This window comes from Oryzias latipes, chromosome 9 (genome assembly GCF_053564925.1).
Source record: "Oryzias latipes strain Hd-rR chromosome 9, Olatipes_Hd-rR_3.1".
Taxonomy (NCBI): Eukaryota; Metazoa; Chordata; class Actinopteri; order Beloniformes; family Adrianichthyidae; genus Oryzias; species Oryzias latipes.
The window spans coordinates 6303388-6328388 of NC_136245.1; the positions used below are offsets into that span (position 1 = coordinate 6303388).

The following is a 25001-nucleotide window of genomic DNA, read 5'->3' on the forward strand; positions in this document are numbered from 1 at the left end:
AGGTGCCTGAGTGTACATGTTACATGGGCCGGCGCGTTCAGTGTCTGCACAGGTGTTTTTATTTATGTTATTGTTAAAGTATGTGTGTTTGGTTGTGTTGATGTTTGTATGTGTGTGCAGGTGTATTCAATCTTCTACAGGTGTGTTCTCCATCTTTATAAGCATATTAGTTACTTGAGGACTCACAGTTAGGAGGTTTATGTTTCAGCGTTTCACCGACAAACACGGAGGGCCCTCACCTTGGTCTCGCGCTCTTCAAGCAGCGTCTCAAGCTTTTTCTGGGCGGCTCGGCCCTCGTGGTCGTCGCTGACTATCAGGATGATGTGGTTCCACCTGAACTCTCTCATGAGGTCGAACCACACCTGAGCCTGGTGTGAGTACGGGGGCACCGTCCTCAGGAACGACAGGTGGATGCTCTGAAGGGGAAAGAGGGACAGGTCAAATCGTGTGCAAAGCAATCCACTTGTGTGTTTGACTTGGAATAAGGAATGTTGCATTTCTGTCAAAACACGCGAAAACTGTAAAACGGAGCAGATGCAAATCCATTAATAGTATCAGGAGAGATGACAAACAGCACATCTCTGCTCACGTGAACACTTTGACCTGTCAGAGGCACACATTACTGAGACATATCACATGTGAATCTGGGAGCATCTGGATGAGTCAAGGGCTGATATGGAACTACTTATGGTAATTAAAGCAGACATTAATTGTGCCGGTCCGGTTTTCCCTTTTTGCTAATGCCACACTTTTACCTTTGTACAGAGTTTCCACCTCTCCTGCAGTGTGACTGTCTCTTGGGCTTTTTGCCCTTTCCAGCCCTGGTCTGCTGTGGTCAGGAACCACTCACACAAAGAGACCTCGGCATCACCTTCAGCCAATCTTTGATCTCTCTTATAGGGCATTGTTAGCCATCAGCAGCACAGATACAGAGCAACGCTGATCTGAGCTTCCCACTTTAGCACTCATATCACAAAGAGGAGCGTGCACCTTGTGCATAAAACCATCATTATAGACTGCAGGCTCTATCTTTTGTTCCCCAAGAACATTGCGTGCACTGCATTAAAACCACCGAACACCCTTAAATAATACAGTCTGATGCTGGTATCCTTCGCCGAATCCTTTTCATTTGATCACCCACAAATCCTCCTTCAACTTTGTATTGGAGATCTTAGTAAATGAGGTAACCAAACATTCTTGACTGAAAATGCTGCCACATGAAAGTTTTCCATAAAAATCAAGTCAGTCTGAAGTAACAGTTTCATGTCTCACCTTGTCTGAGTAGATGGACATGCGAGTCGTTAGGCCAACCACAGGAATGCGGTAGAAGCCGGCTGTATAGGAGACAGGCGTTGGAGTCAGATGATCGTTGGACTGAGGAGGATGGCTAACCAGGATTGCGTATACCTGCAGAGGAAGGACAGATCCAGCTTGAATATTGATTGTGATTTTCTTGTTGATGTTGCCATCCAGTTGCAACATCCAAGTTTAGGTATGAGAACAACGGATTCTGACAGGACCTGTGTTTCATTCTATTGTATCATCGTCTGCGTCATTTACTCAAAACTTTTTCTCCTTTTCTAAACCATGAGAATTTGTGGTTTGAGCTCGTTATATATTTCCAAAAAACACATCAAAGTTCAGGGAAGCAGCAAATAAAAGCAAGCCAAAGCTTCAGATAGACACTATAGTACACCCATGGAAGTCTACAAACTATGTTTACAGGTCAAAGAGCTGTTGGTGAATAAAGGGAGACCAAACAAGATTTGGAGGGAAATGTCTAAAGACAGCACAAAATCTCAATGTTTGAAACTAGTTTACGTGACCAAATTCCAACAACACAATAACAGACACAAAGGTTTTTGCATTAGTGATTCATTGTGTTACATTAGTGCAGTAATCAGGCCACATTTTGTAAGAATTGTACAATTACAACCAAAATACCAAAAGGTGAAGCAAAGTCAACTCGGGTATTGTCGGTATTCTGCAATGCAACACACCTGACATTTATTTATTTTAATTACAGATATTATTTCATGGTGGCATTAATACAGTTTTTCTCCATTGGTTTGGCTCATTTCTTGAAACAGAAATTACATTCTCAAAACAACATGGACAAACCTCCAAACTAATTGGCAATTGTTCACAACAAAATGGAATTTCTCATTAATTTCATCAAATTGCAAATGTGGTAGTACATATCTTAGTCTCAGTACATCTTTATAAATGATTAAGTACAGGTAGCCTATATTTAGCACAATTGTCAAGTGAATAGATCTTGTTTATCTAAACTGATTGTTGATTCTCAGTCTAATGGTTGTTCAATCCAAAATGAGTCAGCATCATTTCATTGTGTAAGTCATCACATGCACAATAGTCTGTTCAATGGTCAAAATTAGTCAAGAACATAATACCATGAATACGATATATGAATCCCTTGGAACATTTGATACATCTATTATTATTTTGATTTGATCCCTGAAAATGAGAGAGGTCTCTTAGGGCCTCACCTACCACTACATGTTATTGAATGGGACAATGTGAATTTCCATCGTGGCCCGCTCATCAGGGCCTGGTTCACTCATCCAAGGATGATCATAGTGTTTTGGGAGAGATATGAGCTTTTGCAAGTAAAACAATGGGGTTGCGCTGAACCATCCACATTATCTTGGCAAAAGCACCAAGAGTGTTGAGAACGTCCGGTCTGCTTCAAGAAATGAGCCAAAGCAATTGAGAAGGATCTTTGCCATTTTTGTGGCACTGACTCTTTACATGGGAAAGGAATTTGGTTTTGAAGCATGAGTGAACAGTTTTGGGAGATGTATTAGATTTTGCAAGTGAGCTATAGTGTTGTGCTGAACTGTAAGACTGTTTTGCCAAATGATCTTAGAATTTTCAGAATGTAATGTCTGTTTCAAGAAATTAGCCAAACCAATGGAGAAAAACTGTAATAATAATAATAAAAATAATAACAATAAAAATGGATTGGATTTTTCTGCCTTTTTCCCGATGCTCAAAGTGCTTACAATGTGAGTCCATTATTCACTAACTCCTCATTCATTCTTGGTGATGTGAGCTACTGATGTAGCCCCAGCTGCCCTGGAGCAGACTGTCATTCAAACCCATTCACAAACCAGAGGCACACTGGAGGCAGGGTGGGTAAAATGTCTTGCCCAAGGACACAACAACAGTTGACTGGAGGGAGTGGGTATCAGATTGCTAAACTACCTGAGCCACTGCTGTCCCTATGGTTGATATTTGGATGGATGGATGGATGGATGGATGGATGGATGGATGGATGGATGGATGGATGGATGGATGGATGGATGGATGGATGGATGGATGGATGGATGGATGGATGGATGGATGGATGGATGGATGGATCGATGGATCGATGGATCGATGGATGGAAGGAATGGAATGATGGATGGATCGATGGATCGATGGATGGTAAGACAGATGGACGGACGGACAGACAGACATACAGATAGATAGATAGACTTCTAGTCCAATCAAAAAAGGAAAAAATAAAAAGTAGAGCACACGATTAACTAAAAGGACAGATCAAAGGCAAGTCTTCCAGTAAAATGCACATGCATAACCTTCATCATAATAACATGGTGGGATTTCAATTTCTCGTTGGACTTCAATTAAATAGGTGTAAGGTAGCAAAAATACTAAAGAAAGACAGTTTTTTATAACAAATTCATGCTGTTTACTCTGCTCCTGGTAGACACTGCAACTGTGGGGGTTTAGCAACACGTCTGCTGTGACGTTTGGGATATTTTGGCTGCAGAGGGGGAGATTTTTTTGCAGCAGCAGGCAGTCTGAAGGCGGTGCCCTGCAGGTGGCAACGTGTCGTGTTTGCTTGACTGTTCAAGCTGAAACTGTGTGGCGTGTGTGGCGAAGCTGAAGCCATGTCTGAAAGCTGCTCAGCTGAATTCATAAAACAGATTTCCCTGTAACCCCGAGGTCTAGTGAACAAAAACAACCATTTTCATCTGTGAAACGTTTGGCCAGCAAAATACGTCTATGTTCTATGTTCCTCAAAAAAAAGATTGTTCAAACATCATACTTGTGATATCTGTGCATTTTTTTACAGTTAACAGTTTTACAGATTTTTTTTAAACAAAGAGGAGCAACAGCTTTAGATACTTGTGCCTTTTTTTAGTTAGTAATTTTACCTTTTTTGTTAAGGGGTTCTACATGTTTCTTCAGGTTCACTTTAAGACCTTTTTTAAGACATTGCATATGAAAAATTAAGACCATTTTCTCTGCCTAATTCCCAGCACTGTGGTCGAAGAAAAAAAACAAAACCCTTGAATTCCAGAACAGTTACTTAGTAACGGAGTACCACAATAAATTACAATTACTAGACTACAGAAACCCTCATTACTTCATTGCTCACATTTTGGTGCAGTGAAACCATAACGTGACTAATCAAAAAAACGCGTAACCGTTGGCTGTGACATTGTCTCTTGGTTAAATGAAACAAAGCCGTACCCGCCCTTGGGAATGTGCAGCCAAACCGTCTGCATGGGTGCAGTTGCAGTGCAGACTCAGAGATGAAGAAAAAAGGAGAAGAGGGACATTTGAAGAGCAGCAGGCTGAGCTGGAGAACGTGGACATAAGAGCAGTCAAATGGTTTGACAACAAAGCAGTGATTACAATAGTTTTGCAAGCGCCCAACCAGTTTCCATCGTTCAAAGGTGGGATAGAAAACTAAAAAAGAATGCATCTGTGGAATGCTCAAGCATCATCCGCCTTTACAACAAATCCATGGATGGAGTTGATGCTCTTGATGCACTGGTTGCCTATTATCGCATCCAGATAAGGTCCAGTTAAAAAATATTAAAAACTCAACTAACCAATGGAATTATTTGGCGTTTGAGGTTAGAGAAGAAAATCATAAAGAATTAGCTTCTGTGTTTATGACTACAACTGCAACTGCATCTTTGGGGCTGCTGTGTCCTTTAAAACAGTGCTGCCCAACCTGTGAACCGGTACCAGTACCTCTGTGTGGCTAACTTGGTACCGGGTCACAGACAGAAAAAACAAATTAATATCTTAACAGATGATTTCCGTTTTGTTTGTGTTTTTCTGATATTGAAGGAAGGTCTAATTTTGGGGAAAAAAAACTCCTAGATTCTGTTCATCACATCAGTCTTGATCCTGGGACTTATATACCAGTTTTACGACGGTTGTGTTATGTGATTTTGCTTTATTTATCCATCAAACCGTAAAAGCCTGCTGTAGTTTCTTGTTAGCATCCACTGTGACATTAAAGGACAATCTTCATCACAAAGTCTAATTTTAAACCATTAGACTAGTTAAAGCCATTAGACTAAGTAAAACCATTAGACTAGGTAAAACCATTAGACTACTTTAAACCATTAGACTAGGTAAACCATTAGACTAGGTAAAACCATTAGACTACTTTAAACCATTAGACTAGTTAAAACCATTAGACTAGTCCACCGTATTTATGTTTTTGTTGTGTTGTATAAATATGTATGCATATATATTCATCTGTTTCAGTATATATACATTCTGGAGATGCTGTAAAAATATCCTTCTACATTATGCTTAAAAATGCACCTTTATGATCTGACGTGTAGGAGACAAAAAAAACATTTGGTTACAACAAACATGTTTGGAGCTGAGAGGAGGAAAGCTCTTCCATCCTCAGCGTTAGGATCTGCATATATCAGGCCCCTGCCCTGATGAGCGTCTTAAGTTTGATCATAAAGCACGATGCTATGCAAATGATGATGCATTACACTAGGGGGCGCTGATCTGCAATTTCATTTGAATATTGACACAAACAGGATGACATATCGCAATGGTTTTGATGTTGAATGAATTTTAAATGAATTTAAACCAAACCATCTATTAAAATGTCTTTTCTATTTTTTATATTGAATTGTAAAGTGCAAAATGCATTGTCATTCAAATTATGACCCATGATAAAAAACCCATGACAATTTAGAATGCAATTGATTTTGTTATTTAATATTTTATTTTTAAAATGATCATACTGAATTGTAAATCTTAATATTGAATTCTAAATTGAAAGTGTATTTTCACATTCCAAGGCAGAATTATCGATTGAGAATTGCATTTTACTTTGAATTATGAATCAAAAAACTACAATTATATCTATTCTATGTGATATAATCAAATTAACTAATTCAACTTCATTTAGCTTCTATCTGATTGCAAAATCATGATTAATACATTTTATTCATGATTGGAAATAATTCTGGTGTGAAGAGGTTAAGACCTTTTAAGATCCTACTGGAACCCGTCTCTTTTTGATGTTTTAAAACCATAGTGCATGGAATTTTGTTAACGCCTTATCTCCTATTTGAATTGTGCTCACATTACCATTACAGATTACCATTCCAACAACACATCATCAGTAGGGTAAAGCTAACCTGTCTCACGACGGTCTACACCCAGCTCACGTTCCCTATTAGTGGGTGAACAATCCAACGCTTGGTGAATTCTGCTTCACAATGATAGGAAGAGCCGACATCGAAGGATCAAAAAGCGACGTCGCTATGAACGCTTGGCCGCCACAAGCCAGTTAAATTGTGCTCACATTGAATATTTATTTTCACTTGAGATTGCTCGGTTCTTTGTTCTGCTTAAGCTCCGGTTAGAGGAGCCATCGGTTCATTTTGTCCCCAGAAGATCCAGCGGCGCTCCTGCAGCAGTCAGGACTGCTGCCCTGCAGGGTTAAAGCGCACAGGTTCTGCTTTATCCACGAGTGTGATGCTCGCTGGAGAATACTGAAGGTCCACAATCCAACCGTGATTCTTTTGAGCATTTTAGACTTTTGACTCCTATGCAGTATTTTTCCCTCAAACGTGGATTAAAAAATCGTTCTAGAAAGAAAGCAGTGTTTTCACTGTGGATGGTTGTGTGTTGCAGACAGTTTTAAGCATGTACAGCCCAGTAATGACAGATTAATTAAGCAGGAGAAACCCCCTTTTTATTTTTTTATCAGGAGGAGATATGATGCTCATCTCCTGGCTTCATAGGTCCATGGCTGCATCATTTCTGAGCTGATTTATCCTCCCTTTTGTCAGATAAACAGCATAAATATAGAAGCACGGGTCTAAAGCGCTTCTGCCAATTACACTTTGATGTGCTCGGCTGCGTCGACTTTAATTCACTCACAGAACAAAAGGAGCAAAAAAACAGTGAAGCAAATTCATAACCGTGTATTTACACATAGTTTAGACTCAAAGCCTAAAAACTGCAAATTATATCAAATTGAAATTGTTTAAGACCTGATTAGATGATTACCAGTGTTCATGCTCGCATCCACGCAACACAAACTCTCTGCACTAACAGATGAACCCGAAAAGTTTACAAAATTAAATGTGGCAGAAGCTTCTAATAACTTTATTGTTTCTATGTTGGCCTGAGAAAAGCATTGTCATTCTCATGGTCTTAAAGCTATAATGTTATGTAACAAGAAACTTTCCTTACATGTTAAAATCAGAGACACCTTTGACCTCTGATGTCAGGAAATCTCACCATTGTTAACCAAACAGATCACGGTTCATTTAGATAAACTTAAATATCATTGAATCAGCATAAAACTGCATGATTAGGAAAAAGGAAAAGGGAATGAAGTGCTTGTTTTTAAATCTAATTTCCTGAACTAAACCAGATTTGTAGTTTTAAAAAAAACTACTTATATAAAGCTTTTCAGTTAATCACTACACAGAAAAATAGGGGAAAAAATTCTCCCTAATATAATTTGCTGATTATTGTATTCTATTGTATAAAATAATAAAAACCCACTCCAATGAAAACTGTTTTTGGGGTTTTTAACATGTTCTTGTGGCATTTTTATGATGATGGAGGACATCTAGAGAGAATTATTAAGACTGCATTCGTGAGTATTTCTTTATTGGAATTGTTGTGAATCAGGAGGCGACGAAAAAAAGCCGTTTGAAAAAGATTGTATTTGTGACGTAGAAAACATGATCCACTTTTAGACAAATAGATCCATGTAGGTCTTTGTTTTCCTCGTCTGAGCTGGTAGCTGGTGCAGAACTGGACGGCTGGGTGGCTCCAATATTTGTCACAATCTTTGTTGCACCAGTAACATTAGGTTAGGGGTGTGAGGGGCTGTAAACTAGTGGGAAAGCGTGTGAACAGATAGGTAATGGGAAGTGGAGGCGGCTTACTCCGCACCAACAGTCCCACTCAGAGGTATATTTCTGATGAACTCCTGCTGCTCTGCAGAAACGATGTCCTAAAAAGCGACACAAGTTTTTTGATTTTTACCTAAAAACAGCCAAACCATGATTAAAAAGACCTCTGGGAGGACCGAAAATAGGTTAAAAGATTTTTAAAAAAACAAATGAATATGGTCAAAGTCGGATTTTAATGTAAAATGTTTGTGGAGGTTTTTTTGATGACACGGGATATAGATATAGAGGTGTCCCGTCAAAATCTGCTCAGTACCCCAGACTGTCTTGGTGACCCACTTTGGAAACGTTTTTTCTAGACTTTAACCCTCGTGCTTCCTGCATCATGGATCCAAACAAATCACTGCTCTTCTTCTGCGTTGTCATCATTGCCTGTATCTGAGAAAAGGACCAAGTGAGACCAAGTCAATGCAGTCCGCACTTTGTCAGAAATTCTCAGTAAGCAGTAATTGGTCTATGTCAGTTGGAGTTATGGTTTCTATGGCAACCATCTTCACCCATCAGAAGTGAGCTTGTTGGAAGTCCACACCGATACCACTTGAAAGCGGGCTTGGGAAAATCTGTCAATCAAACGTTTTGAACAATCAATGAGAGACCACGTACTTTTATCCGGGTATCTGATTGGTCGTTTTATTACTTGAAAAACTTGCATGAAGGACAATTATTATGAAAAAAAATAGGATTAGCAAGAACATGTTAGAAAAGGTAGCAAAATAAGAATGGTGATCGTGACAAACAGAATAACTGAGAACTGTTTATTTCTCGAGGTTCTGGCTTCTTGGAACCAGCGGGCAAGGAGGGGGGGGGGGTCACTCACTCCAGCTCTTATTGACAGTCACAGGCTGTCATGAATGGATCTGAGCATTTCTTCTGGTTTTTCAGCCCGCTTGCAGCTCCAATTGTTTTTTTCTGAGATCCAGAGCGAGGGAACCCGGCCGGCTGTTGCAGCCGAGAGTTTGGGATCAAATCTGAGGTGAACATGTGTGAAGAGGCAGCCTGCAGCGCCTGCATAATCCCTCCACCGTCCTCCGGGAGGACGCCCGGATTACATCTGTGATCGTGCACAGACTGAGAGATGTTAATCTGCCGTCCAGCCCGCTTGCTGCCATGTTGGCCTCAATTCCTCTGCAAAGGAAACGTGTTAGTGAAGAGGCTGAGAGTGTTTCTGCGGCCCAAACATCAGGTTGATTGAGATCTCTCATCTGGGTCTGACTTCAGTCTCAGAGAAGCAGACTGTCGGCGTCTTCCGGCTCCTCGGAGAGCACAAACACGGACCTGAGTGGCGCTTTCCCAGCGTGAAATGTGTGAATTTGAAGGTGACATCAGCGCGGAAAAAGCTCCTCTCCCTTCAGGGTTTTTACTGCTTTTATTTGTGTCTTTCATCCTGCTATTATTAGAAATGCAGCTTTTCTGTTCACGGCTTTGATTTTGCGCCTTGAACCATTTCACGTCTCCTTTACCAGATTCCTCTTGCGTGTATGTTAAACAGCATGTTCTTGTATTTCCAGCACAATTCAATGAACTCAAAGTTTCACTCTTTAATAAATCCAGACAAAATTTTTGCCCAATGAGAACCGGTCTGGCTGTGATTCCTTTATGGTTTCAGCAGAAAGGGCCTCAATTCAGATCCATTTTGGTTTGAGTTTGTGTGACGTAGAAATTAAGTTTTGACTATTATGGTCTGTTGAATTCAGTGAAGGATCATTAAACGACTCTGCTGTAGCTTCTACCATCAGATTTTTATATTCAGTCAATCAGATGGCTCATCAAAATGGATAAAGAAACAAAATTTGTGTTCAAAAACGGAAGATGGAGAGCTTTTGCAAAAGCTGAACGTCCGTTGTCTGTGTGAATTCCGGCTGCCGCTGCTGCCGCTGCTGCTGCGGCGGGGGTCTTGGGGTGGGGATGGCTGGGCACTCTCCCTCCTTCTTTTCACGTTCCACCATCCATTTTAGAAGAACATAAACACTCACCTGAACACAGGTGTCAGCTCACCTTTGCACTAATAGTTTGCGTGATTGAACGAATGAAATATATCACACTAGTTGGTTTGAAGGCATAAGTATGCGTGTGTGAACACTATCTGTTTTGTGTTCATGTTGGCATGTGGACATTTCTGCAGCTAGCAGGTGTGTTGATAACGTTTGAGTGTGTGTGGACAGCCCCCGCCCTTTTTGTACTACATTTGAACCTTACCGTAATGATAAACAACCAGTAAACTTGTTGCTTTATGCTGCTTCATGGTCCCCCCCCTATTATCACCCTCCTACCCCCCCCCTCTCTCTAACGTCCCTCTCTCTTCTTCCCTTCTTTCCTTTTCCGTCCGGTCCAACACCAAAGATTTTCAAACATGAGTGAAATTAATAAAGTTTGGCCTCAATTACAAAAGGGGTTTATTCAGACATACCTCTGGTTTGTCTGAAGATTAATAACCCCTGTTGTTAAAGTTAAATATGTCCAACACAAGAGGCCCTCAGTTCTCATCTGCCTGCCCAGCTGTTGAACAGGACAAGTTAGAAAAAAAATTTAAAAAAAGCTGAACGGACGTGAAACGAAGCCTGGAGGCAGCCACGCCCCCTTACAACTCGGAAGAAGAGAGGCGGTTTGTTCGGGTTAGCGATGCAGTAATAGAGGTGGTAAGACAGCTCGAAATACTTCAAAATAAAATAATTAAAACCCATAGACATACATTAGACATAATGTATTTTGAAAGAAGTGAACAAATTTAACTGAAATCCGAGTTCAGGGTTAAATAGCAATACAGGGTAGGTCATCGTATAAAATATAAAAAATTATTCCTAAAAAAGTGAAAAGCTTTGTCAACAAAAATGACCATAAATTCGTGTTTTCAAATGAATTACTGACATTTTTAAAGCAGCTCTATGATTGATCCAAAGAAAGAACGAGAAAGTCGTGAAGGTGAAAGCTCTGAATGTAAAGTTACTTTATGAATGTGCAGAAGAAGCTAAAAGTTGAAAGACTACAAGTTTACCTAATGAAGCGTCAAAAGAATAAAAAAGTTTTACTAAGTGTCAACATGTAAAACCGGCTTAAAAAGTGTGGAATTGTTTAAATAAAAAAAGAGTAGCATATAAAAGAATAGAAATGAAGGAAATGTTACGGTTTATTTTAGTTTAAAGAGCCACTCCAATGAAAATGGTGTTTTTAACATGTTTTTGTAGCATTTTTGTGATGATGGAGGAATTATAAAAAGATAATTAAGATTACATTTCGGAAAATCTCTTCATTAAAAATGTTGTGAGTCAGGAGGAGACACAAAAATGACACACGAAAAGGATTAAAAGAGTTACGAACACAAGCTCCCCGCTCCGCTTCATTCCGATGCATCCATGTACCACCTTTTTCACTTAACATGTTTATAAAGACGTTTTGAAATCAAGCATCGGCATCATGGGGTTTTCTTTAACGTTTTGTCATTTTTTTCACTATCTAATGTTTGCAGGGTTGGTCTCGCTCTTTGCTTTTACTTGAGTTTCAGCTCAAAAATAAAATTCCTTTACATTGACAATTAAAACAATGTTCTTTAATAAATATCTCTTATGTTTGGACCAGAAACTTTAACGATATTATTGTTACCAGAACGCAGTACTCAAATTTGATACTAAACCTCATATTTACTGAAAAATGTGCATTAATTATGTAAAACAAAGCTATAAAGCGTAATGACTAAAATAATAAGAAATGAAAAGTCACTAAATCATGTGTTGTCACAATCTTGCAGAATTGTTTGAAAAAATAAAAACATAGATTAGAGGTTTAAAAACATTTTTAAATAGGTTAAAACAACCTTATGGCCTAACTAGCTCTGAAAATGTCACTTTTATTTATAGCTTTCTTTATTCATGTTCAAAGGACTTAAAAACATAACAAATATTAAGCTGTACAGATTCAAAAATTCGGTTTTATCTGTGCGAATGCAGCAGAAGACAGAAGCCACTGGATCAGGAAGAAGCTCTGCCTTCACCAGAGAAGCGAGGGGCTTACTCAAAGGGAGCAGCATTATAAATTTATGCAGTCAGCTTAAGGAGAGTGGAACAACATGACAGCCTCTCATTTTCCTGGAGCACTTCTACTGAGACTTTCCAAGATTCAAATATTTAATACGACCAACAGCTGAAAAATCCTGTTCCTGCATAATTTTTAACTCCTTCACTCCATGATCTCCGCAGGGGGATGAAGCCTTTCTGCAGCATGTGATGTTCTAGGCAGTTTTCTGGAGGTCTTATGCTGAATTCACACGTGTCGCGCATTCAAGAGCACACTGGACGCCGGTTCTTGAACACGCTTTTAGCTTATAGCTGCATTCACACCGGCCACAGAAATTCGCATTCAAGCGACCGCTTTCAGTGAAAGTCTATGTAAACGTCCGTTAACTCGCGTTTCCGCGTTCAAAACATAGCGTTGCTATGCAAGTTTTGAAATCTGCTCTACATACAAACCACTCACCGAAAGTTCAATGTGAAAGTGAATTTGGGCTATCCTAATAAAATTGAATTGAATTGAATCACAAGACTACCTTAACGCTAGCTAGCGCTCATCCCTACAGTTGGCAGAGGTTTGGTGCGAAATGTCAAAGCGGTGCCAGTCTGGGAAATCTTGCTCCAAGCTTTTTCTGTCGGATAATTCCGGCTGAACTGCAACAATTCATTTCGCCTCCATGGTCAATATGCAAACGGTTGGCACTTCTGTGAATAAAAGGGACGCCATCCATACGTCACGACAAAATGCGAGTCCTTGATTGGTCAAAGTTCAACCTGGTTTGACTTTCAATGCCCACTCAGTGGCTGAGCGACTTGTACGTAGAGTCGGAAAACTGACTTGACAATTTGCATAATGACGCCTCATGAGTTTTGAATGTGGAAGCTAGAAACACGGGTTTACATATACTTTTTAATGGAAGAGGCCTCTTGAACACCTGTTGCAGACGCCGGTGCGAACACAGTATTGTTGTAACCCTTTGGACTTGGTCGTCTTAATCAACAACTTCAATTGTGAATTTCTGCTCCCATTGTGCCAATAGGTAAACTCAAACAATTCACCTGAACTCTTAAGTCAGTTTGATCAACTTTTGTTTTAAGAAAACTTCTAGAACTTTTCCGAGTGTTTAAAAATAAAATGTAGAAAATATTTTACATTTATGGGAAAGAAAAGCCTAAAAACTGGAAAAAGCTTTAAAAAAGGAGAAGAATAAACATTAAATCTGCTAGAAAAATGGGGGTAAATGGATCAAAAGGGAAGTCTAAAGGGTGCAAGTGAAGGCCTGAGTCATGTGATCTCACCTGGTTGGAGATCAGGTCCTCGCAGACGGACAGCGCCATCTGAATGGCGTTGGGTTTGTGTGTGACAGAGATGGCGTTCATCTTGAACTTGTCCTTGCCGTAGAGCGCGTTGGCCTGACTCACCGCCTCCTTGAACACCTGCTCATAGCGCTTCTGACTCAGGACGGCGCCGACGTTGACCAGGCGGGGCTCGCAGCCGCACAGCGCCACCGAGCAGCAGTGCAGCACCGCCAGCAGGAGCACGCTGCGCAACTCCACTGAAAAGAGAGAGTAAGGAGAGGAGGAACTGTCAGACTGAAGAAAAGGACTTCCACACTCTGCAGGAATTACATTATTGTTGCCAAAAAAAAACTCAGTTCACACTTCACCACATTTCAAAACAAATGCTAAATACTCCACATGAAGACGTAATGTGATCTGGAAATAACCAGATAAAAAATGTATCTTTGTTTGGTACTAAAATGAATTCCAACACAAAATGGACAGAAGATTTGATTGTTTCCTTCATTTTTTTATCATTAGAATTGGATTATATTTTTGTACAATAAAAATAAGCACCACCACAGATACATAATACTGTATATATACAATACAATTAAAAGAAAAAAAGGAATAATAGATCAAAATAAAACATAACTGAATCATATCAAACACATTAGAAGATAAAAAAACAACTTATTTTACCACCCCACAAAAAAAAGAAAAAAAAGAAGACATTAAATTGTCCCTTTAAAGTTAAAAAGATATGTTTCGCTTTACAGATAGAAATCATCTATTTCATCTAATAACTTGTTTGAAAGGCGCTCTGTGAAGCTAATTTATCGGTGATTGTGCCACAAAGAGACGGGGGGCTAAGTGGGACCTCAAATGGGAAACGGGTTAGGACCCAACAATAACACCGTCTGGACCCATTCAGCACACTTTGAAGATTTTTTTTTTCAATTCAGACTTTATGATGTTTAAAACAAAATCTTTCCTAAGTCTAAATTATAAAAAAACATGATATGCTCATTTGTGTCCACAACTAAATTCTTATGCACTGTATTTTTTGGAGTATGAGTTGGGTTTTTTCCATAGTTTGGCTGGGCGTTGACATAATCAGCTGCAACTTATACGTGTTTTTATTTTTTTCTTCAAATAAACAACCTTATGTGTTTGTTATTTTACCACTAACAACTACTAGAGGGCACTGTAGGTGTGTGTATCAGTAATTACGGACAGCAACACAGAAGAAAAAACACAGCTCAGTCTTACAGTTTTTCTCAGTCGCTTTAGTACAATTCTCAGGTCAGAATTGAAGTTTGCAAATACGTGTCTGCATTTCTCAAGACAATTTGTACAAACAGCAAAAGACGATGGATTTCTTGCAAAAGCCTGTAACTTCTTTAAAATCTTTAGTTCATCTCTCAAACTAAGTCTTTATGTCATTGAACATGTCAGTGCCATCAGAATGTCAAGTCCTTGTGTCATTGTCTACGAACAAGACAGTCAAATGACTTAGTCATGTTGTCAATATAAGTGTGTACTTTAGAGGGAGGTTCTGATGTAAACTATGGCTAAAGTTTTGATGACAATTATGTAAAATGTAAGTTACACCTTTTTTGTTTGATTGCAAGAGACTGGACAAGATTCACATTTACACTTTTATTGTTCATATTGTAATTTGTTGACAGACCATGTCATACCAACATAGAAAAAAACCACTGCAAACAGTAACACAAAGGGAAAAAAAAGATAGGACAACATTCTGTACAACAGTCCAGGCAGTGCAGTAGGAATTGGTGTGGTCTTCCTACACCTCTTGTCGTTCCTGTATGTTAGGCCACAAATTCTCATCCACATCACAGCGAATATCCTCTCTTGCAATGCAGTGAAATATGTTTGTCACATTATGACAACTTGGTCAACCATTTTGCAGTTAATGACTTATACGATGAACTAATGACTAGGTGTTTTGAGGAGTAAGACTATTGCACAGTGAACTATATAATACATTTTGATCAACATGACATAAACAATTGATAATGTAGCAAAGAGCAGAGAATTGTACAAAATCATTTGCATGGATGTACCAAAGCAATTGCAACTTGTTCAAAGAAGTGAGAAACTGCTTACATCACATGTGTCAAACTCAAGGGCCGCGGGCGAAATGTGGCCCGCCATGTCATTTTATGTGGCCCGCGAGTAGGGCTGTGACAATGACCTCATCACCGCACTTTTTTTTTTTTTTTTTGAAAGTTCAGCATATGGTGCGTGATTGGAACTATAATAAACACATTAAACGCATTCATCTTTGCTGATAATTTACTTTTTCTGCTAGTCCTGTGTTCAGACTTTCCTTCTTTCTTTCACTGTTCTCTCCTTCTCTCCCACCGCGCCTTTCACTGTCTCTTGTCGGCGCGCGCTCTCACTGCCTCTGCTGCCCGTGGCACACGGCTCCCTTTACACACACAAGCGCGCGCTTTCAGAAGCACACATCCTCATTCTACAACCGAAGTTTCCGTCTAGCAAGGAAATACGACAAATTTATTGCGTTCTAATTATTAATTTCCATTGTATTAATTTCCATTACACGCTGCGTGCGTTCTTGAGTGCTCGACACGGCCACCCGCCGGAGGATTTTGTGTTGGGGGGGGGGGGGGGTATTACTGTTATCCTTCACTCTGTAACACCAAACATGAACGCGCATTGTTAGATTTTGATGAATATCACTACATGTTTTGTTTGGGAACTATTTTGTGCAGCGCAAAGTTACGTGTCTGTATAAATAAAGGCGGAGCCTCCTGCCCCGTGTTCTTCATGGGTGTCAGGCTCACGGCTACCGGAAAGGTGACAAAGTGTCTGCAGTCTGTTTATTACTGGGCAATATATAATATTCTGAGAAGATGTCACGAGAGCATAAAAGTTTTTAATTTCTTAAAATAAAAATTGGTGTGTATTTATTCATATCTAGGGGGAACTGAAATTGAAATATCGGATTTGGCAACTAAACATTAGGACTTAAACACTGTCCATATAACCTAACCTGACAGAATCAAATGTAAAAGGATTTATGTTAGAGTAACAAGCAAACATATGTTTTTATGCAACTGTAATTGTCACTTTAAAAAAGTTATAATAAATCAATAAATGAGTTATTTAACATTGAGGAGTAGTTACATTTATTTTTCATTACATTTAGTTACATGTATAAGTTATATCTGGCCCTTTGAGGACAGCCACTATGCCGATGTGGCCCTCAGTGAAAATGAGTTTGACACCCCTGGCTTATATGATGTGCACAAGTGACATCATGATGTAAAGATTGAACAAATAGTTTTGGGAATTTCATTCTGATCTGAGAAATGTACTAAAGAGACTGAGAAAAACTGTAAGACCCATCGGCCGAAACCCTCAACAGAAACACTTATTAATTACATAAATCACGTGGAAATGGGCAAAATGTGGCGGCTGGGTAGCTCGGTTGGTAAGGTGAGAGGCTAGAATGCAGGAATCCAGGGTTCGATTCCCAGAGGGAGATAAACAATGGTACTGGGTCAATTATCACATCAAAGGCGAGCAATGAACATCACCCAGTGAGGGCCCTTAGGCAAGACCTTTAAAGCTACTGCCTCCCGAGCGCGGTTAGGCTGCAGCTCACCACTCCCCCAGGGGATGGGTCAAAATGCAGAGTAGAATTTCCCCATTGTGGGATCAATAAAAGTATCAAACTGTACGTAGCAGCTGTGTGACACAGCCTTTACACAGGGCTTGGCACAATTGTTTCAAAGCAACACAAATGATAAAGAAGTCAACAGATTTAGTTATTTAAAGAGTTTAGCTGACTTGTGAGCATCTTCTTTATGGTTATCTGAATAATTGTCCATATGTGGCACTAATATACTTGACTACTACTATGTTTCATAAAGCTAAATACGGTTACGGTAATGAAATATGCAGATATTTAGTCTATTATTGTTATCTGTTTTGTTATTAGGATTCGCCTTTCAAGATCAAATGTCCATTCTTGTTCCCGTATTCTGTAAAATTCATTTCTCACAAAGGTGCCACCTATACCACCAGCGCGACCTATATATGATTTTTTTTCTACTTTATTAGGCTTTTTTTTCTTTTTTTTGGGGCATTTGCAACTTATACTCAAGAGAGACTTATGGTCCAAAAAATATTGTATACATTTTCTTCAAATTATATTACCGAGAAAGGTAAAACAGTAAAATGTAGGGATTTTTCAAAGCTCGAATAATGTTTTGGTGCCTTCCGTCTGTGAAACCTGGGTTCGATTCCGGGCTGCTCCCTATTCCCTTCTCTGCTGCTGTGCCGGTCCCAAGCCCGGTTGAATTGAGAGGGTTGCGTCAGGAAGGGCATCCGGCGTAAAACATTGCCAAGTTAACCATGCGACTCATCCTAGTGGGAGGGTTGTTTCGCTGTGGCGACCCCTGATGGGAGAAGCCGAAAGTGAAAGAAGATTTGTGTTCCCTTTTGAAAACTTTTTTGCATATTTTGTTTTAATTCTTGCTTTTATTCATTTCTGGACATTTCTTTATTATTTTAAAAAATGTTAAAAAAATATGATCAAGTTGTTTTTTTTTATACTGAGGAAAATATTCAAAGTCAAATTTTTCTTTTCAACCTACAGACTTTCATACTTTTACATGGATTTAACTCTTAATTTATAGGGTTTGGTTTTTTACCTCATTATAAAGAAATCTTGCTAAAGTAAAGACTCATTTTTTTCTGAGATTTTTTATTTTTATTTGACTTTGTTTATTGTGGCTTATTGTTTGCTAGAACTGAATAAGAAACAGCTGAGTTCCTCCTGGGGTTGAGTTGGCATCAACCCAAAACCTCAGAATCATATGGATTCTGATTTAAAATGGAAAAAAGAGCCGACTTTTCACCCGCAGAGCAGCAACTTGTTATGGACCATTCTGAAGAGAACCTGTAGCTTAAGAACCTGAAAGGTCAGCTGATCAATAACCTGGTTCTAGAATAAATGAATGTCACTAGATGATTACAGAAGTGTTTCGTAAGGGCCCGCAATCATTTCTGTTGCCATGACAGCATCTTCAGACTCTTGTCATAAAGTTACAGAGACTCCAGTTCTCACCCGTCTGAGGGGCAGCAGCTTTTTTTTTAGTCTAAAGTCTAAATGATTCATGTGATTGGATTGTTAGCATTTCAATTCAGTTCCAAAAAACTTTTCGACTCCTCTGGGGGCTCACAAAAAGCTTTTATCTCATTTACAGATGATTTCGTACAGTTGAGGGCGACATGGTTATTGGATCACGTCTCTCCGTATCCACTAAATATTTCATGAGCATTTAGTTCTTTGTTTGAATGTCTGACACATTTGAAATTTTAATTTGAACAACATTAAAACTTAAAATGTCAGTAGTATATAGTAGTTAAATACAATCAAACGTTTCAGTGTTTTTACAGTACAGACAGTTGGAGTAGAAGTTAAATGACAGTTATGACTCCAACTAAATGAATTCATAGTTCGTTCATTCTAATGGAGACAATTTTAGATTAATCTCTTCTGCAACCTGCCCCCAGACGTTTTTGGAGGAACTGCAACATGCGCTACTTTCTGGTTTGTGTCAAGCAACGTTCCCAACGCCTTCGCCAATGAAACGTTCAAGTGATCCCTTCCAATGAAAAGTCTATCTAAAAGTGCATATTTGCACGTTTCAGGCATAATTCTATTCAAAATTCTAACATTCACGGTAGCTACACACATTTTTAGGACAGTTTTTCAGGCTCTATGTCCAACACCTTAGAACGCAAGTTTCACCAGGTCAAACTTTGACCAATCATGGACTCATATTTGGTAATGGATGGCGTCTCCTTTCATCCACTGAAGTGCCAACCATTTGCAAACAGATCATAAATGAGAAATTAATAATAGCAATTTTTGTCCGACTGGAATTATATGACACCAAGTCTCCCATATAGCGTAATAGAGCTGTGAAAGAAACAGCCTAGAGCAAGATTCACTCTGTTTTGCACTAAGCCTCTTCCAACTGTAGGTGATGTAGTGTAGCAAAACAAGCAAAACAGTAGCAAAACAAGACAAAGCCCCTCAATGCTGATCCTGTGTGAACACCATAGGCTAGATGGGTGTGCAATAACCCGTGTTTAGTGCTTTTTTAAAGTGCATCACATTCCTGGTTTGTCCATAATTTCAAATTGGGGAAGAAAAGGCGTGTCTCAACCTTACTACATCTGTTTTATTACCCAGCTTTGTAGAAACCTGAAGATGGCAGCTGTCAAAAGCAGATGTGTATAGAGGAGCAGTAAAAGCACGCTCCACGTCCGGCCACGTCATTTGGGAAATGAACGTATTCCCCTACAGTCAGGAAGTCTAAAACCAAACCAGTTTTTTTTATTCCAGATTAGAAATTCAAAGAAATTTAGATTAAATTTGGAGCATCAGAGAACCAAAATTAAGAGATAATAATGTTGGAAAACTGACAAGGACTATCAAAAACATGTTTAAAATAGCTTTTATATTTCGGTTTGCTACTGATAATTAATGTAATTATTGGCTGATCTGTTAAATGTTTTAACAAACTTGATTTCTCTTATGAGTAAATGAGTTGTAATTTTTTTAAGGGCAGTTTCTGTTTTGGTTGTTGTATTTGTGGTACTTTTTTTTCCAGATAAATGGCTGCAGCAGGAAAACTTTTTTGTTTTCCTTCCAGTTTTTAAATAAGCTTTTTATTGAACCCAAACTGCAAACCTGCAACAGTTTTTAAAGTGGGCATTCCTGTAAACATTCCTGTTTTTTAGCTATTTGTATGAAAGAACCCAGGAATGCCTCTGCAACATGTTTATTTTCCCACTAAAATGTTTTTCCTTTTCAGTATTTTTCCTCTGACACTGAAACTGTGTGGTGCTTTAACCCTTTAACATCAGAGATGTCACCAGGGACACTTTGTATTCACTTTGTATTCAGACTGGAACAATCTGTTGTTCCGGATCCAGTCTGCTTAATTTGGTCCGGAACAGTCCTGAGCCTTGCATTTGGTCTGTATTCAGACTGCCGTCAGGTGGACTTTCCTGTTCCGGACTAAGGCTTGTAAACAAAAGCATTTAACTAAAGATCTCTTAACCCTTTGGTCAGGAATCACGAGGGTGGGGCAAAGCAACTAGAGGCAGATATTCTGGAAGTCCTACGCATTGTCCCTATCGGGAAAGTGTACTTATTGAAACTTTATATTTCGCTCACCAATTTTTAATATCTGTATCAACATCGGGCTCAACACTTTTTCCTTCGGTGGAGACATGCTGGCAAGAAGACGGCTAAGAAGGTACTCTGATAAGTGTTTATGTACCTCATAATGGATTGGATTTATCTGTGCTTTTCCAGACCCTCAAATTGCTTACAGTGTGTCCATTATTCATTTACTACTCAGTCGTACTTGGTGATGGTAACTACTGATGTAGCCACAGCTGCCCTGGGGCAGGCTGAGAGAGGCCTGGCTGCCAGTTTGCACCTACCCCTCTGACCATCAACAGGACTATTGTACGTGTTCACACACCAGTAGAGCTACACTGGAGGCAAGGAGGGTGAAGTGTCTTGCCTGGGGGGGGGGGGGGGGGGGGGGGTAATGGGGGGAGCGGAGATCGAACCGCCGACCCTTCGATCATTGGACAACCTGCTCAACCGCCTGAGCCACTGCCGCCACACTTTCCAGATCCAGACTGACAGGATGGAGATGGGGAACCAACCAGACATTATATTGGTGGGTAAAGAACAGAGGAAAGCCGTTTTGGTGGATGTGGCGGTACCAAGTGACAAAAAACATCATGAACATGAATGAACATGAGAAACTGGAAAAATACCAGAGAAGAACTGGAGAAAAGCCTGGATAGTGAAGGTGACAGTGGTGCCTGGGGTCATTGGAGCACTCGGGGCAGTAACACCCAAGCTGGAGGAGTGGCTACAATAGATACCTGGAAAGACCTCAGACCTCTCATTCCAGAAAAGAACAGGAACAGCTAAGATACTGCTCAGGACCCCCAAGCTCCCAGGCTTCTTCTGGCAGAGGACCCGCGCTTGGGTGCAGAGGGTAATAATAGGAGGGTAATATATATATATATATATATATATATATATATATATATATATATATATATATATATATATATATATATATATATATAATTAATATAATTATTAGCCTATTTGTGTATTGGGAGTGTATTGGTATTTGTGTACTATACATCATCAGTGTTAATTTAGATTATTATATTTATGTTTTATTTTTGTTTCTTTTATACAAATGATTATCATCTCAACTCAAAGAAATCCTCCTATATTTGTGATCATTTTCAATGTATCAGATGAAAACAAACTTGACAGGTTTCATCTCTGCTGAAGGAAAAATGGGCCTGAAGCTTTAGGGTCAAACTGGAACCAGAACCTTTGGATCCCAGTCAGAACAAGGACACAAAAACGCACAAACGTAAAGTGATGGAGAGAAATGACTGATGAGATCACAGACAACAGCTGGACTCATGGTTGTGTTCGCTCAGATATCAGAGTAAATATACTCAGTTACTTTACAGATTCTGTGTTCTGATGGTTCTGCTTGATTTTGAAAAAAATGACACTTACTGCTTCAGGTCCTGGTTCCAAGTCAGTCACGGAGGGCTTTGGAATGCCTCTCTCGATCGGTCTCCTGTTGATCTGTCCCCACCTGGTTCGGCTCCCTGCGTCTGGTTCCGTTTATTTTCTCTGGATGGTGGATCTGATGTCGTTGGGTTCGCTGACACCTGTCTGAGATGAGAGAGGTTCCGGTCGTGCTCCCTGTCGGACCTGAACCTGGACCCACGCAGGGTGTCCTGTTGATTCTCACCGGAGCGCGATGAGGGTTCGGTTCTCGTCTGCTGGACCGAGCAGGTACGGTGCCGCGCGGCGCGTGTGGACGCGCCGGCGATGCTCGAGGACTTCAGGTGACCTGATACCCGCGAGCCCGCCGCTCTGTCCTTGGATCGGTGGCGCGCGCTCCCGTGTTCGTTCGCGCGCTCCGGCACGAGAGATGAGTGCAGGCGCGCGACTGGCGGAGCGCGGCGCGGGAACGACTCCGCGTTTAAGGATGCGTGTCACGTGATCACCGTGCCTCACAGTGCTCATCATGAATCCGTTCATTTGTTTGAGGCTTCACCTCTGCGGGTCTAATGGAGCCTCCAGCTCCTGAACTTCTGCTGAAGGAGCTTCGGGGCTTCGAACCTTTAAAGCTCTGCAGTAGAACCTGAGATTCTGCAACAATTTGATCATGATGGGAAAGACACAAGAAAGCTGCAATAAAGACGAAATGTTGCAAATTAATAAAGTGATGCAACCAAACTGTGATCAGCAACAGCTTTGTCATCTGCACAACAAAGTATGATCATCATAGAAATTCTTGTTCAACCCATTCATTCACACAGCAATCAAGGATGTGTACTCATTTATTTACATGTAAGCACGCACACATGCTAATGACTAATCCACAGTTTTTATGAATACTGCACTGATGAATAGGAAATGTCTGAAGTTCAGTTCATCTCTGTGATGGCATAGGAACAAAGCTTTTGTTTTCAGTCAGAAGGTCAAAGGGTCGCATGACGCCCACAGACACTCTGATCACCAGCGTCAAGCTACATTCACACCGCCCTCGACAACTTGCATTCAAGTAGCCACCTTTAATGAAAAGTAAACACATTTACATGTACATTTTGGGCACTTGTGTTCATGCGTAGCTACACACATTTTATGACCGTTTTCGGGCTCAAACCCGCGTTTAATTGACAGAAGTGCCAATCGTATGAAAATTGGTCATGGAGGAGAAATTAACATTGACACATTTGTGCCTGTTTGGAATTAAATGACAAAATATTTCATATATCAAAATAGAGCTGTGATAGAAAAAGCCTGGAGCAAGATTCACAAGATTTTGGCCCGCTTCAGTATTTTGCATCAACCCTCTTCCAACTTTGAGACCATGCGCTAGTATCAGGTAGCAACAGTCTAGTGTGAACACCGCTAAATGTGCGTTCAAGAACACGCGTCATGTGCCCGGCTTAATCGTAGCATCGTGCAGTCTAAAATTACACAACAATTTAAACTCAGCGACATGGTGATGCACAATGATGACAGTTGAAGGCGAAATATGAAACCAACTAAAAAATAAACACAAATTGACAACCAAATTTAAATCTACAGGAAAATCCTGAGTGAGGACAGTCTAATGAGATCTTCTCCCTTCTGACTTCCTGTGGTTCGGGAATGAGAAGATGGCGAGTTTCTGCCTCTGAACTTCTACTAATATCTTGACCAAAAGGAGTAACAGCTCCATGTGGATTGGGGTTCAATCCTTGGACAGAGAAACATAGAGTTTATAACATCGATATCTTTGAATGCTCTGTGTCTTATCTTTTATTGTCTTTGATTGTTGTAGAGACACACCCCAAGATCCACAAACAAATCAATTTTCTCTTGCAGCTCGTCTCTTCTGTTGTTTCTCTTGACAAACCTCAGGGTCAAAACACACAAAACACATAGGGTAAGAAAATCTAGAACCTAAAGTATCCAAAGCCAAACAACAGTGAGATTTAGATCAGAATGTTTGGATTTAATCGTGGAGTTTGAAGTCCATAAATGGGTTGGAAACTTGAAGGTTTGTCATAAAGAAGACTGTGAAAGCACCAAAAAACCTGTCCCAAATAGAGTGAAAATGGTGGTAAATATATTTGCTGCAGGTGAGTGGATGACTGGACAGGAAAAATGTGGGATAAAAGGGTCAAAATGACAAGGCAGTAATGGAAATCCTGACAAAACCTTTGGAGAAGCACATCAGGGGAGATTTAGTGAGATGTGAAAGTTCACCAAACTAGGCTTTGGCCCATCTACACACGTCAGACACACCGTAAGATAAATAAACTAGAAGCCTAGTCAGCCAAACTGAATTTATAGTCAATCAAGTCCTTTTAATATCTGATAATAATTTATTCTATTTAAAAATGGAAACCTTACTGCTTGTGTATCGTCTTCCTGGCTCCTTATTTTGACTGATTTAGTATTAAACACAGATGGTAGGTAACCTTAAAATTAAAAAAAATGTTGATGATGACAGCCTACACAATTCACTTCCATTATAACCTCAACTCTATAACTGTCTGATCTACTCATTTCCTCAAATAATGGTTTATATTTTCTTAAATATTTCAGCAATTATGTTGCTCCTCTTTACGGGTAGATACTGGCTGAAAAATGAGTAAACCTGTAGGGGGTCTCACATGTGGTCAACATGAAATATCAAGGTCCTAGACAACTCAGTGAACCTGTTGAACGAAAATGTTCATCCACATTTTTTCTATGACCATTCTGCGGGTGAGAGGTCGTAGTGAATACATATACAACAGGGTGTTCTCTACAGGGTGTGTAAAGGTGAAGTAGGTGAGATGCAGGCCCGTCATACCA

General features: G+C 39.9%; 1 protein-coding gene across 4 annotated transcripts in view; it reads right to left on the bottom strand.

The window, feature by feature from the left end:
• LOC101175170 (glutamate receptor ionotropic, NMDA 1) overlaps positions 1–22573 on the bottom strand; it is a 91527-nt gene extending 68954 nt beyond the window's left edge. For 2 of the 4 annotated variants that reach the window (XM_011479597.4, XM_011479595.4), the window contains exons 1-4: positions 22155–22555; positions 13532–13788; positions 1273–1407; positions 240–416 (exon numbers count right to left, since the gene is read on the bottom strand). In XM_011479597.4, the coding sequence (XP_011477899.1) occupies positions 240–416; positions 1273–1407; positions 13532–13788; position 22155 (570 nt within the window). In that variant the 5' untranslated portion in view covers positions 22156–22555. Of the gene's footprint in view, positions 1–239; positions 417–1272; positions 1408–13531; positions 13789–22154 lie in introns of all 4 variants that reach the window. The other 2 variants (XM_078952540.1, XM_011479596.4) reach the window with 2 other exon arrangements.
• Between the last annotated feature and the right edge of the window lie 2428 nt (positions 22574–25001).